Raw genomic sequence first — 19,946 nt, 5'->3', positions numbered from 1 at the left:
TCACAGGTGTGCCCTGTCAGGTTTAATAAGTGAGATTTCTTGCCTTATAAATGGGGTTGGGACCATGAGTTGTGTTGTGCAGAAGTCAGGTGGATACACAGCTGATAGTCCCACTGAACAGACTGTTAGCTGCTTTTTTCTTGCTATAATAAAAATTCTAAGTAAAGAAAAACGAGTGGCCATCATTACTTTAAGAAATGAAGTTCAGTCAGTCCGAAAAATTGGGCAAACTTTGAAAGTGTCCCCAAGTGCATTTGCAAAAACCATCAAGCGCTACAAAGAAACTGGCTCACATGAGGACCGCCCCAGGAAAGGAAGACCAAGAGTCACCTCTGCTTCTGAGGATAAGTTTATCCGAGTCACCAGCCTCAGAAATCGCAGGTTAACAGCAGCTCAGATTAGAGACCAGGTCAATGCCACACAGAGTTCTAGCAGCAGACACATCTCTTCAACAACTGTTAAGAGGAGACTTTGTGCAGCAGGCCTTCATGGTAAAATAGCTGCTAGGAAACCATTGCTAAGGACAGGCAACAAGCAGAAAAGACTTGTTTGAGCTAAAGAACACAAGGAATGGACATTAGACCAGTGGAAATCTGTGCTTTGGTCTGATGAGTCCAAATTTGAGATCTTTGGTTCCAACCACCGTGTCTTTGTGCGACGTAGAAAAGGTGAACGGATAGACTCAACATGCCTGGTTCCCACTGTGAAGCATGGAAGAGGAGGTGTGATGGTGTGGGGGTACTTTGCTGGTGACACTGTTGGGGATTTATTCAAAATTGAAGGCATACTGAACCAGCATGGATACCACAGCATCTTGCAGCGGCATGCTATTCCATCCGGTTTGCATTTAGTTGGACCATCATTTATTTTTCAACATGACAATGACCCCAAACACACCTCCAGGCTGTGTAAGGGCTATTTGACCAAGAGGGAGAGTGATGGGGTGCTACACCAAATGACCTGGCCTCCACAGTCACCAGACCTGAACCCAATCGAGATGGTTTGGGGTGCGCTGGACCACAGAGTGAGGACCGCAGAGTGAAGTCAAAAGGGCCAACAAGTGCTAAGCATCTCTGGGAACTCCTTCAAGATTGTTGGAAGACCATTTCCGGTGACTACCTCTTGAAGCTCATCAAGAGAATGCCAAGAGTGTGCAAAGCAGTCATCAAAGCAAAAGGTGGCTACTTTGAAGAACCTAGAATATAAGACATATTTTCAGTTGTTTCACACTTTTTTGTTAAGTATATAATTTCACATCTGTTAATTCATAGTTTTGATGCCTTCAGTGTGAATGTACAATTTTCATAGTCATGAAAATACAGAAAAATCTTTAAATGAGAAGGTGTGTCCAAACTTTTGGTCTGTACTGTATATAATGAAGAATATTTACTTGGAAAATTATGTGTAAATGACATAGAGGAATTCCTCTATGTAAAAACCCATGTTAAAATTGCATTGCAATCGGACGGCACTATCATGGTCTGAGTGCCATCCGATTTTTTAATTGCACCCATTGGCAAGTCTCGTCCGAGACACAAGGACAGTCGCAGATTGCTGCGATTTTTTTCTCAGTCCGATTTCAGCTGAGAAAAAAAAACGCAGATGAGCGGAGACTCCTAGATTAACATTGGGCAGAGTGCAATACACGTTTTTATCGGATTGCACTTTTCCGTTTTTCATGCAGATGAGTATGAGCCCTAATATAAATACTTAGCTTTAGATGTAACCATATCTGCTCCTATGTAGTTTGCATGTGTATAAGGTGCTCCAGTGCATGCGTAAGCATGGTGTCCAGAAGGTTGCTGAAAATCAATATGATTTTGGGCTGGGTGTGTGGGAATGTTGCCCATCAGACATCATGTGGTGGGACTATGGATGTGGCGGCAAAAATAATTCTAAAGTGGATATGAGGCGCTGTTGGAACGCATTTGCATTCCAGTTCTATTGTGCATGTGTCGGATACGTTGTTTGCAACTCCATCGGACCTTAGCCCCAGCAAGGAAATGATCTTGGAATGCATTTGCACTCCAGCTGGATCGCGCATGCGCTGGACTTCGCATTAGGTTGCATTGCCGGGATGCGCTGCTGCCCCGGAAAAGTCCATGGAGCGCATCTGCATATTGGCCAGACGCTGAAAAGCCCTGTCTTTAGAACTGCGGATAATGCGCTTTTGTACTACAATATACAAAATGTGCTTAATCACACAGAGACATATAAGATATGTACAATCAGTTTCTCTCGGGAGAGAGAAGAGTCAGGCTTGTTGAATTACAATGCCCAATACATTTGTTATTGTAGAAGTTAAGCCACCACCAGTGGAGTCTGATATTGGCTTACTGCTAGTGTTGAGCATTCCGATACTGAAATATCGGGTATCGGCCGATATTCGCGGTATCGGAATTCCGATACTTAATTCCGATACTTTTACAATATCGAATACCGGAATCGGAAGTTCCCATAATGCCTGTTCTCTGCAGTGTCTCTGAAGGATGACAAGCTGGGTGGCAGCGCTCAGCTGCGATCCAGCCTGTCATCAGAATGCCATCCCAGCGTGGGAGAATTCTCCTGATTGTTTAAAAGCCGGCGGCTTTTAAACAATCACACGGCCCCATACTGCTTCCCCGCAGCCTCCCACCCTGATCCTCCGCTCCCCTCGCCACCTCCCATCCCAATCGTAAGTTAGGACCGGGCGGGGAGCGCAGCACCAAGGAGCGGGGAGCGAAGGACCCGGGCGGGGAAGCCGGCAGTGAAAAGACTTCACCGCCGGCTTTCCCGTTCTGTGCTGCGCTTTCCCGCCGGTTATTTCAAATGAACAGCTGAGGTATCAGGTGATGCCGATCAGCTGTTCATTTGAAGTAGCCGCGGTGCCCTCAGAGGGTTCATGTGAGTTCATGCTTGACTGCATTGCATGAACTCACATGAACTTTCCCACGGCCACACAGGTCAGCCTCACCTCCCAGACCATCAGCCCGTCATGATTGGTGTGTGCGGGTGTGCGCGATGTCTGTGCGATGTGTGCGGGTGCGCGCGGTGTCTCTCTGTGACGGCATCCAGATGAGCCGAGGTCATGTCCAATGAACTCGGCTCACCTCATGCACGTCACTGACAGCATAGGAAAATTCTCACGCTGAAGCGCTGAGTGCAGGAGAATTCTCCCACGCTGTCAGTGACGTGCATGAGGTGAGCTGAGTTCATTGTCGGCTCATCTGGATGCCGTCACAGAGAGACACTGAGGAGCGCAAGCATGCCTGCGCTTCTCAGTGTCCGCGGGATGACAGGCTGGATGGCAGCGTTCTGCTGCGGTCCAGCCTGTCATCTCGATGTAGCAGAGCTGGAGCCATCGTGGGAACCATGGAAAGGTAAGGATGAGGTTGCTTTATTATTTTACTTTTATTGCAGGAGATCGTTGGCTTCAGCTGGAATGGGCGTGATGGTAAGTATGGTTTAATTTAGAACAATAAAGAATTGTGTGTTTATTTCAATTAAAGGACTTTATTCTGGGTGTTTGTGGTTTTTTTTTAACTTTGACTATGGGGTTAGTAATGGGGGTGTCTTATAGACGCCTCTCCATTACTAACCTGGGCTTGATGTCAGCTGGCATTATAAGCTGACATCAACCCCAGCCCTATAACCCCACTGCCACCGCTACAGGGCAGTGGGAAGAGCGAGGCTAAGTGCCAGAATTGGCGCATCCTATGGATGCGCCATTTCTGGGGTGGCTGACGGCTGGTGTTTCTAGCCTGGGAGGGGGCCAATATTCATGGCTCCCTTCCTGGGCTATTAATATCAGCCCCCAGCTGTCTGCCTAGCCTTTGCTAGCTATTAAATTAGGGGGGACCCCACGTCATTTTTTTGGGGGGGGTCCCCCATTTTAATAGTAAAGGCTATGTATTCAGCTGGGGGCTGATATTAGTAGCCTGGGAAGCTCCGTGGGTATTACCCCCTTCCCAGGCTTCAAACATCTGCCCCAGCTGTCTGCTTAACCTCCGCTAGAGACTAAAATTAAGGGGAACCCCACGCCAATTTTTTTTTAAATAAATCCTTTATTTTAACATTAAATGACAAGTACAGTAATCAACACTGTCACTGTACTTCATATATATGTGACTGACATGTTTCTATCTATCTAATCTATGTGTGATGCTCTATTCTTTCTGTTATAAATTGTCGGGTACCGCTGCTGAATTGCCGGCCGGCTTTTTTAAAGAGACGGTGCATGAAAACACTATTATTTTTTTAAATAAATCCTTTACACTAAATGACAAGTACAGTAACCAACACTGTCACTGTACTTCATATATATGTGACTGACATGTTTCTATCTATCTAATCTATGTGTGAAGCTCTATTCTGTCTGTTATAAATTGTCGGGTACCGCTGCTAAATTGCCGGCCGGCTTTTTTAAAGAGACGGTGCATGAAAACACTATTATTTTTTTTAATAAATCCTTTACACTAAATGACAAGTACAGTAAGCAACACTGTCACTGTACTTCATATATATGTGACTGACATGTTTCTATCTATCTAATCTATGTGTGGTGCTCTATTCTTTCTGTTGTAAATTGTCGGGTACCGGTGCATGCCGCTGATGAATTGCCATCTTTTCGCATAATACATTCTACATTATTCTTAGTTGTTTTACTTCATGTAGAATTAACCTACAAGGAAAGAATGAGTTTATTTTCATTCCGATATTAGTGTCCCATTGACTTGCATTGGTTTCCGGTATCGGAATCGGCGATATCCGATACTTTTTGAGTATCGGTCCGATCCAATCCGATACGATATTTCCTGATATCGGAAGGTATCGCTCAACACTACTTACTGCACATTACCATTGAAAGCACATTTATGTTCAGCAGAACTGAGCATGTGGGGGCCTGTATAAATATCTAAAATATATGAGTAACTTTACTCTTCAACAATTTGGGCTAGAATCTCATTTAAATCGACTTCAGATTGTGAAGGAAGAGTTTTTTAAAGTAGGTATAACCAATGTATCAGTGTACTGGTAACTATAAAGGGTTTTGCCACTGGTGGACACAGAGGGAAGAGGGCTCCTGTGCAAGAACAGTCCAATAGCTCATCATAATGCACAATTCCCCCTGCTTTGGAGGTGGAAATGGGCCCCCTTACCTCTTGGGCCCTTTTGCGGCTGCACAGGTTGCACTAAAATTATGTCCACCTCCTGGGTTTTCCAGCATTTTGATATTGATGGCCTATTGGGTTTAGCAGATCAGCTCCCATTTACATCAATAGAAGCTGAGCTACGGCACCTGGAACACATCGTACAGAGCTGTGCTGTTTCAGCTCTGTATACTGTGTACATATGACTGCAATCAGCTCATCGATGGAGGTGACAGATTGTCACCGATCTGATACTGATGATCTTTTCTAATGATAGGTCATCAATATCTAACTACTGGAAACGCCTTTAAAGAGGGATTTATGTTTTATAAATCATTATATACACAAGGCGATATGTTAGCTGAAGATTACCATGATGGCAGGAACAAAAATTCCACAGTTTTTTGTAAAGGACCCTGAAGAAGGCCTCATCTGTATATGGAAGCTTATGTTGTTCTTATCTTTCTAGCTTACCATGATCCAGACTACGTGTACCAGATAGACTTGCGCTACATGGCCAAGCCCTGCAATGATCTAATCAATGACAGGTTTGTCCTGACTCTTCTTGAGATTGTCAAAGAAGTCATTACAGGACTGAACTGTGACCTGAAGAACATGTTTCATAAATGTCATTTCATCAAATCTCCAAAGCACTCCTTGAGGAATGAGCTCTTTATAAGCTTTAAAGGTAAATGTCAAGTGGGAGATGGAAAATTAAATACTGCTTGTTTAATTGAAACATAGCAATCATAACCAAGTGTCCTCTGTATCATGAGCACTGCAATGATTTGTGGGATTGCCAATGATTTATGGCAGTATGGATCCTGCCATATTACATTTCATTTTAGAATAAATTGCTATGTGAAACAATTGTTTTCTTTAACAGAATTCACAATAAAGCCAGAATTGAATATAGGGATTTATGTATGTGTAGAACAGACCTGACAATGGCTCAGTCCTACACCAGCTAACTTTATTTCTATAGTAAATCTGAACAGTTATACATAATTATTGCCCCCAGGATTTACCATCCTTTCATATATTCTACCCGTTCATCAGTTCTCAAAAGGAAAAAAATCAATGGGAATAATTCTGAAAATATTAAATAGCAGTAATTATATTATGTATTGCAAATTATAAGCCATTCACCTGGCTAAAAAAATAAGGCATAATATATGGACAAAAGCATTTATAGTATCCCACTCTAAATCTATAGGCATTAATATAGTGTTGGTCCTTTTGCAACTAGAACAGCTTCCCCTCTTTTGGGATTTTATGCACTATGTGCTTTGACCTTGATCTGGAACATTATTTTGGTTCCTAATTGCTTCCGCTTTTCAATAATATCACCCAAAGTTAATTATGGAATATTTAGGAGGGAAGAAACTTCACAATCTGACTTTTTTACATCGGTGATTCCTATAAGCTATGTTCCCACAATGAGTTTGGTGAGTTTTTGATGGTACAGAATTTCTGCTCCTATTGCTTAAATTAGGTTACTTGCAGATTTTAATTGCGTTTTTAATGCTGCGTTTTTTGTCTCTTTATGGTGGGTCATATTTTAAATAAAGCTGCTTTGTTTTTGATCCTTACTGGTATTTGGCTTTGATAAAACTTTATTGATACAGTCATGTGCACTAAAAACGCATGTGTGTTTTTTACTTGTGGATTTTCCGCATCTAATGCAAGTCTATGGGGAAAGTCCACACAGAAAACTCGGCGTACCCACAAGAGTAGGTGACATATTGCTGATTTAAAACATGCACCGTAGATCAGTTTACACTGAGTAAAGAAAACTCAGCTGGAACTGCAGACGCTGGGTCTTTGATGCAGCAAAGATATGCAGTGTCAAAAACGCACCAAAAGTTCATTGCAGGAATGTAGCCTTACAGGACGACGCTGGTATCAGTGCGCCTTTTAGAACGAGCCATTCTTTCCAACTGTTAATAAAGGCAGACTGCCAGGGGCTGGATATTATACTCCTGTGACCATGGAACTGAATGAAAAACCTGAATGTAATGATTAAGACGTGTGTGCCAATACTTTTGTCCATATGGTGTATGTTTCCCTTGTACATTTTTCAATTGATATGAGTAATATCTGTAGGTTCCGTTGTATGTTTGGGCTTTTTGGTACAAATATTTTAAAGAACAAAAATAGCTTTCTTTATTACTCCTTATGCTTGTGAGTGTTGTAATAAGCTGTAGTAGGTGCAACAGGTTCCTAGAGCTCTGGGTTCATAGAGTCATTCAGGGTTTTTTCCCTCTCGGATTCTGCACAAAAAATATAATTGTTCCATGCTCCATTCATTGCCAGGACTCACCCTCAGGGCTCGTTCACACAACCGTATATTTTCGGGCAGAGTGCTGTCCGTGAAAAAAATGGATAGCACTCGGACCAATGTTATTCAATGGGGTAGTGCAGATGAGCTATTTTTTTCACTGACCGAATTTGCGTGTTAAAACAAGTGGCAGCATGCACTAGTTTCTTCCATAAATTGAATGAGACTCGGCCATTCAAGTCTATGGGTGTGTAAAAAAAATCGGATGCCATACTGAGCCAAAGTATAACATCTGATTTTTACAGGTACATTGCAATTCTGTAACATAGGAAACTGTAAATAGTCCTGTAAATGAATAAAGGGTTTTTCCCACGTACAAAAGTTTATTTTAATCAATAGATCTTGGAATAATAATAAGTTCAACAATTGGATGTGTTTAAATAAATGGTCTGACCATACCACATCTCCTGAGCAGGGGAGGAAGCAAAAGAGTATACAGACATTACAGCAGGGGATTGCAGCTGATTCTTTTTGTGAGATAAAATATTTCCCTTCCTGTTTTTAAACAATGTTTTACTTCAAAGAAAGAATCATTTGTGATCCCCTGCTGTAATGTCTGTATACTCCTTTTCTTCCTCCCCTGCCCAGGAGCTGTGGTATGATCAGACCATGTTCCTGTACGGTCACACACAGCCATTACACAGTACACAGCAGGGGCTCATTTATAAGATTATCTCAGCACAGGAACATTTTATTTAAACATCCAGTTGTGGAAGTTATTATTCCAAGATCTATTGATTAAAATGAACTTTTGTTTGTGGGAAAACTCCTTTAATAGCTGCTAAGTAAGGAACATATTGCACACGGATGACAAGTAAGAAAAAAATCGTCCCACTTTTCTGGATGAAACTTTGAATGATTTTTTATATGCTCGTGTGAATCTACCCTTAAAGGGAACTTTTCAGGTCCTTTATGTTTGGGAACGCTGAGTGACAACTAGTCTGATCGTTATTACATCTCCAACAGGGATTGTCATTCAATTTTGCCAAGCTGGGAATGTACTTCTCACTTAAAAATGCAGTATGACTACTCAATGTTGCAGATCAGACTGCAGGAAGGAAAGCTTGCAGAACTCTGGCTTCACAATACATGGGGGAGCTGTAATGGCAACTGTATAGAGTAATAAATATAGCTAGAATTTATAACAACTTGACAAAATAACCTGGGAGTTTACATTTACTGGCGGCTTTATGCAGTTGGGTGAACTGTCCTCAGTAAACCCCTCAGTTAAAATAGATGTGAAGTGTATATACTCACCTATAGATGGCGCTCATTCACCAATTATCTTGTCATTTACTTGGTAATATACCGTATCACAGGTCTTGGGCTTGTTTTTCTGTGTATATAGGCTCATCATTTATAGATTTCAGATTACCTCCTTCAGGACAGATAGTCTAGTCATTTATCATCACTTAACACGTTGTTAATAAAAGGGAATATATTCATAATTGTTTATTTCTCTAATCCATTCTAGTTGTAGCCCACAGCTAGGTAAAGATGCCTGGTAGCCATCTTCGCAGTTCACAGATTTGCTATAAGGCCACGTTCACACATTCAGTATTTGGTCAGTATTTTACCTCAGTATTTGTAAGCCAAAATCAGGAGTGGAACAATCAGAGGAAAAGTGCAATAGAAACACATCACCACTTCTGTATTTATCACCCACTCCTGGTTTTGGATTACAAATACTGAGGTAAAATACTGACCACATACTGAACGAGTGAATGTGGCCATATTACCCTGCTCACTTTCCTGACACATCCCATTCACATAGGTTAGACTACATGGCAGCATTACCTGTCAATGCTCTTTTCCAACATAAAACTGACATAGAAACAATGACTGTGTGTGAACCTCGTCTTAAAAGGGTTGGTCATTTTAGCTTTACTTTAGAAAATGTGTAAAGCCATGTTCACACGTTTAGTATTTGGTGAGTTTTTTACCTCGGTATTTGTAGCCCAAAACCAGGAGTGGGTGATAAATACAGAAGTGGTGACGTGTTTCTATTATACTTTTCCTCTGATTGTTCCACTCATGATTTTGGCTTACAAACACTGATGTAAAAACTCACAAAATACTCAACGTGTGCACATGGCCTTTTAGTCCCTGCGGCTCCGTACTAAGGAGCCTTAGGCTGTGTTCCCACGATGAGCTTTTGGTGCGTTTTTGACAGGGCTGTGGAGTCGGAGTTGGAGCCCATTTTGGTGGAGTCGGTATAAAATGGACCAACTCCAACTCCTAAAATCTAATATATAAAGCTGAATGTGTGTGTGTGTATGTATATATGTACAGTACAGGCCAAAAGTTTGGACACACCTCATTTAAAGATTTTTCTGTATTTTCATGACTATGAAAATTGTATATTCACACTGAAGACATCAAAACTATGAATTAACACACGTGGAATTATATACTTAACAAAAAAGTGTGAAACAACTGAAAATATGTCTTATATTCTAGGTTCTTCAAAGTAGCCACCTTTTGCTTTGATGACTGCTTTGCATACTCTTGGCATTCTCTTGATGGGCTTCAAGAGGTAGCCACCCGAAATGGTCTTCCAACAATCTTGAAGGAATTCCCAGAGATGCTTAGCACTTGTTGGCCCTTTTGCCTTCACTCTGCGGTCCAGCCCACCCCAAACCATCTCGATTGGGTTCAGGTCTGGTGACTGTGGAGGCCAGGTCATCTGGCGTAACACCCCATCACTCTCCTTCTTGGTCAAATAGCCCTTACACAGCCTGGAGGTGTGTTTGGGGTCATTGTCCTGTTGAAAAATAAATGATGGTCCAACTAAACGCAAACCAGATGGAATAGCACGCCGCTGCAAGATGCTGTGGTAGCCATGCTGGTTCAGTATGCCTTCAATTTTGAATAAATCCCTAACAGTGTCACCAACAAAGCACCCCCACACCATCACACCTCCTCCTCCATGCTTCACGGTGGGAACCAGGCATGTAGAGTCCATCCGTTCACCTTTTCTGCGTCGCACAAAGACACAGTGGTTGGAACCAAAGATCTCAAATTTGGACTCATCAGACCAAAGCACAGATTTCCACTGGTCTAATGTCCATTCCTTGTGTTCTTTAGCCCAAACAAGTCTCTTCTGCTTGTTGCCTGTCCTTAGCAGTGGTTTCCTAGCAGCTATTTTACCATGAAGGCCTGCTGCACGAAGTCTCCTCTTAACAGTTGTTGTAGAGATGTGTCTGCTGCTAGAACTCTGTGTGGCATTGACCTGGTCTCTAAGAGAATGCCAAGAGTGTGCAAAGCAGTCATCAAAGCAAAAGGTGGCAACTTTGAAGAACCTAGAATATAAGACATATTTTCAGTTGTTTCACACTTTTTTGTTAAGTATATAATTCCACGTGTGTTAATTCATAGTTTTGATGCCTTCAGTGTGAATGTACAATTTTCATAGTCATGAAAATACAGAAAAATCTTTAAATGAGAAGGTGTGTCCAAACTTTTGGTCTGTACTGTAGTTCCGGCGTGGAGGGGAGTGAATATGCCGGCATCTCACACCAGCGTCTGAGAGTGCATGGCAGTTACACCATGCGCTGCTCAGATGCTGACATGAGCTGCTGGTGCACGACGCAGCGCTAGAGCAGAGTTCAGGATGGAAGGTGAGTATTAGTGTTTATTTTTTATGAGTGCAGTGATGGGGCCATACATACCAGGATTGGGAGATGATGGGTGCCATACATACCAGGATTGGGGGATGGGGAGGCCATGCATACCAGGATTGAGGATGAGGAGGCCATGCTTACCAGGATTAAGGATGAGGAGGCCATGCTTACCAGGATTGGGGATGAGGAGGCCGTGCATACCAGGATTTGGGATGAGGAGGCCATGCATTCCAGGATTGGGGATGAGGGGGCCATGCATATTAGGATTGAGATGAGGGGGTCATATATACCAAGATTGGGGATGAGGGAGAAATGCATACCAGGACGGGGAAATTTACCAGTAGCTGCTACATTTCCCACCTTAGGCTTATACTCGAGTCAATAAGTTTTCCCAGTTTTTTGTGGTAAAATTTGGTACCTCGGCTTATACTTGGGTCGGCTTATACTCGAGTATTTACGGTAGCTTTGTTCCTCTTGCTCTATAAATCTCATCCCTGAAGCCTCGTGAGGCAGTACTTTTCTTAGAAAAGTGGTGTCCAATCGGCCTGCATAAATGATTGGTGGTAGCAGTTAGTTTTTCTTGGGTTATTGCGGAGCTTATCATTGACCGTAGCGGAGTATAAATATATTCATGCGTTGGAATCGGATGTGTACATACTACAAGTTCACTGGGAAGCGCACAATAACCCGCTTAGTAGTTAAAGCAGTCCATCAATGGTCAGTCAATTACGTAATTGTCCTGACAATTGGAGGCAGCGGAGTGCTGGTTCATAACAACTTGGTGGCAGCAGTGGGATCCACCAGCTGGTCCCTGACAAATTGGTGGCAGCGGTGCGATCTCTGCATGATCCCTTTGCTGTTACCTGACAAATATGTGGCAGCGGTGGGATCTCTGCTTAATTTCCTGGCTGTTTCCTAACAAACTGATGTCAGCGGTGGTATCTGCCAGCAATGGGATTTCTGCATGATCCCCTGGCTGTTCCCTTACAAATTGGTGGCAGCGGTGGGATCTCTGCTTGAATCCCTGGCTACTTCCTGACAGACATCTACCTTATGTACACCTACGCCTGTGCCTTTATGGACTGGAAACTGTAGAGAGAATTTTGTATCCAACCAGAGTTGATTTGCAGTTAAAAAAGACATATTAAATTCAGGTTATATAACATATTGAGTCATTACCTCAGAAACCATAATATTATATTATACTGTGACTGCTTTACTTGGACTGTACAAAAGCTTGATATATACTTGTGCTGGTTACTGCTGAGTGAAGCAGTGTTATTGTTCAGCACACATCATGCCCTACACAAGTCATTTTTCATTCCACTTTCGTAGGTTATTTTTTATTCCCGGATGTCGATAGACCATCCTAATCACATTTAGAATAAATTACAGCTGAATCTTGTGTCTTGGAGATGAAGGTAGAGAAGCTTCATGGTAACATCTAAGCAGAATTCGCTGTCTCTACATATTTGAATATCGGGTCATGTGTCCTCAAGCTCTTTTATTCCTTCTTATACATGAAACATTTCCTATTCAAAACTCAGCTAATATAATTTTACTCTTGATCAGTCTCTAGTCACTCTTGCTGGGAGCTCATGCTGTTTTCATATTAAGGGAAATTTAATGGTAAAACATGGGGTCCTCTTGTGAGAAGGATTGCTTTGCTGATTTCTTAAACTGATCTTTGGAAAAAAAATAATTCTTAGGCCTCATTCAGATGTCCATTTCTTATGTACAATATAATAATTTGGAGTGTTTCTCATGTGCTCATTGTAATATATAGAGCTCTTCACATGTCCATGTTTTTTTTTTTTTGCTCTGTAAGACCTCTCCTGTCCAGACACTGCTTAGACCCAACTAATGCACATCCTGAGGCGTTGCCATTTAATAACGACAAAGTAGTTTTCTTAAACAAAATCTCTCTTTTAATGGATGAAGGTCGGTCACAGCCATGAAAAAATCTCAGCACGCTGGATGCTATAAATCTTCGTACAGAAATCATCAACATAGATCAAATTGACCACCAAGGTGGAGCAAATTATTTATGCTGTTCTCCGACCACCACTCATTAAGCATTGTCTCTTTCGAGCTGACGATGCATGACAAGCACCCTGGCTTTGAAGCGTATGAAGCGTAACATGCGAGCGTTAAGCGTGCGCCGAGAACACACAACTGCTGCTACCTCTCTGGCACTTTGCCATGCAACATGTGAAATGACATCTGGCCAGACCAAGGTGAGCTCCGAAAGGAAGCCATGGAATCAGTCGACATCAGACCGTATCATCGTAAGCAGTTCTGCTAAACGGAAAGAACATAGATCATTCCCGCCCACATGAAGGACTAAAATGACAGGAGAAGATGAAGTCTGAGGGATCCTGACCACTTCTACCAAAAGTTGGGGTCAGATGAAGACTCTAACACCTCTCCAGAATACTTTCATGCCATGAAAATCAAGACCTCTTCCGCCTGTCCGACAGTGTTCACCCCTGGACACCCAGAAGATGTAAGAGTGCCCCAATATCCACACCGTGGGTTTTGCATCACCTATAAAGAGATAACAAAGTTACTGGAGTAATAAATCTTGTATAATATATCTGGGAAAAACAAGAACTCCATCTACAACTCCATCTACCAATACAGTGAATCTCGCAGTTAGTCAAACCGGCAAGGGCAGCTTCTGTAGCTGCTCCAATCCTATACAGTGGGTACCAAACTCCTTGGTGGGGAGACTAAGGAGAACAACTACATACAAAAAAGGGACTGAAATTGAAATCTCGTAAGAGATTAACAGAATTTATTAAACGTGAGAGAACGCTAAAGGAAATGGGCTGTCTGTTCTACTTATGAATGTGGCCTCTCCTCCAACCCTTGATAGCCCAGCGGATGATGAAAACCTTAATATCAGTCCAGCTGAGGAGGCAGAAGTAAAAGACCAAATTAGATAGGCAGTTCTGGGCAACCATTACTGAAACGTCTCCTCAATTTCCATGCCACGACCACGACTCCGACTTCCTCATACATGGCTCATGTTTAAGTGATAAATTTACTGTAGAACAAATTAATCTCATCTAAAAGTCTAGACCCTTAGATCAGGAATAGGACAGACATTTATAGGACATTTCATAACTTTCCCAAATTCTTATGAAAAAATATTCCCCACAAACTGCATTGAACTACTGTACCCAATTTATTATATATTTTAGGAGTCGGAGTCGGTCCATTTTATACCAACTCCGACTCCACCAAAATGGGCTCCGACTCCACGACTCCAACTCCACAGCCCTGGAATCAGCAATGACATTACTCGTGCTTGGGACATGGCGTGCTCGAGCACCATATGTTAAAATTTAGACATTGTAATACCAGGAGCCTAATTAACTTGATCCCTTGAGGGGAGGTGGATGACAAGTGATTTATGGATTCTACTATACTCATGTTGTCAGTCAAAAAAAAAATTACTTTATCCCAGTGGACGGACTCCAGATGGAAATGGCCGAGACAATGGGGTATAACTCCAACAGCGTAATATTTTTATCCCAGTCCTTGGCATGGCAAGACTTCGGCCAGATTTCGTCACACCACTGATCCTCAAAAATAACACCAAAATCCGAAGATCTAGCGTCATGTGAAAAAATGGGATAAATCTTCATTAGTCAGTTCCGGGTACTGAAAACAAGTGTGACCATTATCGGACAAGAGGAAATCCTTCCTTACTAGCAAATCAGCTCGTAAGAGGGTTTTATCCAAATTCTATGGTGAGCAATTTTGATACCTCTGGTGGAAAGGGCCAGACATGTGGAAAAAATTCTCCCCAAGGGCATGACCCAACATGCAAAAATGAGGAGACCCAACAAGGAATGCATCTGATGGAGTATAACTCTATGGAGGAACAAAAACCTTCAATGAAGGACCGCAATTTGGAAATTTTGTCAGGGGGGGTCGGAAAACCATAATCAAAACTCGATTCCTAAAAGGGATAGTGACGTGACAGGGTCAAAAGTTTTCTCACTGGACAAAGGAACACCAAATTGTGTCATGCAAAAAAGAAAAGTGTCCAACAAAAATTGGCAACATGTAGAACCCTTTCGGCCCATAAAAAGGTAATGGGTAATGGAAAAAGAACCTGTCTCATACTTAACTACCCATTCAAGGAAAGAACTGAACAACTCGAAATAAAAAACAGAAATAGAACATCCCATAGGGAGGCAGGTGTCATAATAATAATAGGTGGTGACTATCCGGGTAAACCAGCAAAAGCCGAAAGGCCGACTCAGTGTCAGATTTTGCCACTAAAACCCCCGGGCCAGCTTCACTAATCAAAGTGACAGAGCGATCAAAGGAAACGTACGTCACCGAAGCATCACTCTCAGAAATACTGTTGCTTATCGATGCCTCCTTGGGGTGGGAGAGGTGTTGGATTAAACAAAACTTGCCAGCCTGTTTTTTGGGGATGATACCTAACGTGGAAACGCATCAACTGTAAAAGGGGGAGTTGAAAATGGGCCAGCCATTCTGCCCAGGGAAACCTCCTTTTGTAATTTTTCCGAAAGGACTAATGAGAAATCCTTAGCTGATTTTTAGATTGCATGAAAATGACGGTTGTCTACTGAAAGTGAAAGGGGATAAAGATTCTGAAACCGAAACACAATCGGGCTCCCTTCTTCCTTATTGGGATAAACGTCGAGTCACAGCCCCATCGCTGCTACGCTCACTGGGGTCCTTAGGCTCAGGTTGGCTGCGGAGTTTTGAAAGCAATTTTGACTACACTAATTTTTATACTTGCAGAGTTCAAAAAACGTCAGTGTCCATCATTAAACAACCAGCACGAGCCGAGTCTGCAGACAGCCACTGAACCTGTGCCGGCGGTGGAACCAGGAGCTGTTATGTTCTGCTACCAGAGCTAAGGAAAGAGAGGAGATCTGTCCCTACGATAGAACTCAGCTCAATCCCTACGATGTAACAGGGAACCTGATCCTGCGATCAGACCTGCTAAAGTCCTAAGCTAGTCTGTACGGAGACGTATAGATGTGGGGGAGGAATCCCTACAAGTACTAAGGACTGGGAGGAATATGGGACACCTCCTAACAGAAATAGTAGCAGACAGACGAACAAACAAAATATATAGAACATAGAGGTCAGTAGACCAAGCAAACAAACAGAGCAAGACACAGAGCACAGGCTAGCTAGAAAGTAGATATACAATGAAGTCCAGCAAAGCCAGAAGGGCGGAGCAGAATTAAATAGGCCAACAAGGTCATGTGACCAGCAAAGGAAAAAAAAACTAAGAGCAAGGTTCTAACAGTACCCCCCCTTCTAAGAGGATCCTCCGGATCCCCTAGGACCAGGCTTATCAGGAAATCTCCTGTGAAACGCTCTGATAAGTCTGGACGCGGAAACATCATCCGACCTCACCCAAGAGTTATCCTCGGGACCGAAACCTTTCCAGGCCACAAGATACTGCAAACTACCTCTATACCGTCTAGAGTTAAGGATGCGAGAAATTTCATATTCCTCGTCCTCCACCACCGGAGGAACAGAGGCAGAGGCGTCACAATCCGATACAACAGCTTTTTTCAACAGAGAGACATGAAATACCGGATTAATTCTCCAGGAGGTAGGAACCTCCAACCTAACAGCAGATTGGTTGACAACCTGAAGCACCTTAAAGGGCCCTACAAACTTGGGACCCAATTTCTTTGAAGGAATCCTCAACCGCAGATTCCTAGAGGACAACCAAACCATGTCACCAACAGCGAACAAAACCTCCTGTCGTTTCCTATCAAAGTAGTCTTTAGATTTTCTGTTGGCCTCCTGAAGATTACCACGCACATCCGTCCAAACTCTCTCCAAATCACCGGAAAAATTCTCCTCCTCAGGCACGGCAGATCCCAACTTGGAGAACGACCCAAACGACGGATGTCTCCCAGAACAACAAAAAAAAGGCGAACAACCAGCAGAAGAAGATGTATGATTGTTCAGAGCAAATTCAGCAAGTGGCAGAAACTCAGACCACCCCTCTTGATTGTCTGCCACAAAACAACGCAAGAACTGCTCAACATCCTGGTTTTTCCTTTCTGTCTGGCCATTAGATTCAGGATGATATCCGGACGAGAACGACAAATGAACTCCCAACCTATCACAAAAGGCACGCCAAAAACGAGCCACGAACTGAGGACCCCTATCAGAAACAATGTCAGTAGGAACGCCATGAAGTCTGACAATTTCCTTGACAAAGGCCTTAGCGAGAGTTTTAGCGCAGGGCAGTTTGACGAAAGGAACCAAGTGACACATCTTGCTAAAACGGTCCACGACCACCCAGATGACAGTAAAACCCTCAGAGGGGGGAAGGTCAGTTATAAAGTCCATAGCCAAATGTGTCCAAGGAGCACTGGGAACCTCCAAAGGACAAAGCAACCCCGCAGCAGGAGTATGTGAGGACTTAGATCTAGCACATATAGTACATTGACGCACCCACTTAATGACTTCCTTCTGCCATCCAGGCCACCAAAAACTGCGACCCACCAGTCTCTTGGTCTCAGAGATTCCGGGATGACCTGCCAACCGAGATTCGTGACACTCAACAAACAAATCTCTCCTAAAGGTCCCAGGCACAAACAACCTCCCATGAGGAGTGTTAGAAGGGGCATTCTCCTGTGCTTTAAGAATCTCATTTTCCAAAACGGAGTCCAAAGCAGCTATCACAACACCTTCTTGTAAAATGTTCTCCTCTTTCTCAGCACCGACTATGGGAGAAAAACTGCGAGACAAGGCATCCGCCTTAACATTCTTAGTACCAGGGATGTAAGTAACGGAGAAATTAAACCGTGAGAAAAACAGTGCCCACCTAGCCTGACGGGCATTCAGGCGCTTGGCAGCATCAAGATATATCAGATTTTTATGATCCGTAAGAACCTGAACGGGAAATTCCGCACCTTCCAAGAAGTGGCGCCAGTGTTCAAATGCGAGTTTAATAGCCAATAATTCCCGATTACCAATATCGTAATTCAGTTCAGTCTCCGAAAATTTTTTTGAAAAAAAGGCACAGGGATGTAATCCATCCCCGTTATCCTGAGACAATACTGCGCCAACCCCCACAGAGGAAGCATCAACCTCAACCAAAAACGGCCTAGTAACATCAGGCTGCATAAGGATGGGAGCAGAGGTGAACCTCTCCTTGAGATACACAAAAGCTTCAATGGCCTCAGAAGACCACTGAACCGCATCAGCACCTTTCCTGGTGAGATCAGTCAGAGGTTTGACAATACTAGGAAAATTTTTTATGAATTTTCTATAGTAATTTGCGAAACCCAAAAACCTCTGTATCGATTTCAAACCAATAGGCCTAGGCCATTCCTGCACAGCCTGAACCTTAACCGGATCCATCTCAAAACCTTTGCTGGAGATAATGTAGCCCAAAAAACTAATTCTCTGTACAGCGAACTCACATTTCTCCAGCTTAGCAAAAAGCGAATTGTCCATTAATAACTGTAATACCTCACGCACGCTCCACCAATGAGACTCCAGATCCGGCGAATAAATCAAAATGTCATCCAAATACACAACCACATTTTTACCGATCAAAGGTCTAAGGATGTCATTAATCAGATTCTGAAAAAATGCAGGAGCATTAGTAAGACCAAAAGGCATAACCAGATTCTCAAAATGACCCACAGGAGTGTTAAAAGCAGTCTTCCATTCGTCACCCTCCTTCATGCGCAACAGATTGTATGCCCCCTTAAGGTCAATTTTAGAGAACCACTTGGCCCCCATTAACTGGTTAAACAGATCAGGAATCAATGGCAGTGGGTGAGAATTGCGTACAGTAATTTTGTTAATCTCACGAAAATCCAGACAAGGACGTAAACCGCCGTCCTTTTTTTTTACAAAAAAAAATCCAACCGCCACAGGAGACTTAGAGGGCCTAATGTGACCGGCGGCCAAACTTGTCTGTATGTATTCCTCCAAAGCCTTCCTCTCAGGAATAGTAAGGTTAAATAAACGACTTTTAGGAAGAGTCGCTCCAGGGACAAATTCAATAGAACAATCATAGTCTCTATGGGGAGGCAAAACCTGCGATTCCTTCTCAGAAAAAACTCTCCAAAAATCCTGAATAGGAACAGGCAATTCTCCCCTATCCAAAGCTGCAATACGCCCATTACAACACTTGTCCTAACATTTATGGCTCCAGGATTTAATTTCACTGGTAGACCAATCCAGTACAGGATTGTGAAATTTTAACCAGGGCAATCCCAATATTACTGGAGAAGGCAAGTTATTCAACACTACTAAATCCAATTTCTCATGGTGAACACCATTAATAGTGAGAGGAAATTCACAGACCTTGAGAGTAATATTCTTCAAAGGGGAACCATCCACAGAAACCACAGCAATGGGGGATGATAAAGGTTCAGGTTTTAAATTGAGTCTTTCCACGAATCCCCCATCAATAACATTCAGAGTAGACCCACAATCGACAAACACCCGAAATTCCATTAATTTTTCCTGAGCAATCGTGGAAGCAGCTAAAAATACACCCTTGGAATTTAAACAGGCAATACGGGCATGACTGACCATTTTTTTTTCTTTCTTCATACGAAGCTCACAGCCTTTAATCAAATGACCAGATTTTCCGCAATAGAAACACAAGCCTTCAAAAAATCGACGGTCTTTTTCTTGAGAGCGAGGTGCCACCGATCCAATCTCCATCGGTTCACCACTGTTAGTACATACATTCTCATAACCAGAAACTGACATAGCAGAGGATTTGCTCTCATTAACCCTTGCACGCAGTCTTCTATCCACCCGTATAGCTAATTGCATAGCCTGTTGCAAATCTTCAGGTGTAGGATA

At 42.8% G+C, this 19,946-nt stretch overlaps 1 protein-coding gene across 2 annotated transcripts in view; it reads left to right on the top strand.

Moving 5' to 3' along the window:
* The window catches only part of ZPBP2 (zona pellucida binding protein 2), a 160,627-nt gene that overhangs the window by 67,483 nt on the left and 73,198 nt on the right, over positions 1 to 19,946 (top strand). For both annotated transcript variants that reach the window (XM_073681106.1, XM_073681105.1), the window contains exon 5: positions 5,599 to 5,817. In XM_073681106.1, the coding sequence (XP_073537207.1) occupies positions 5,599 to 5,817 (219 nt within the window). The remainder of the gene's footprint in view (positions 1 to 5,598; positions 5,818 to 19,946) is intronic.

The sequence above is a fragment of the Phyllobates terribilis genome, unplaced genomic scaffold (genome assembly GCF_046119375.1).
Source record: "Phyllobates terribilis strain yellow unplaced genomic scaffold, ASM4611937v1 Scaffold_5__5_contigs__length_657084704, whole genome shotgun sequence".
In the NCBI taxonomy this organism is placed as follows: domain Eukaryota; kingdom Metazoa; phylum Chordata; class Amphibia; order Anura; family Dendrobatidae; genus Phyllobates; species Phyllobates terribilis.
The sequence above is the reverse complement of the archived record's forward strand: the minus strand, read 5'-3'. Positions and strand labels throughout refer to the sequence as shown.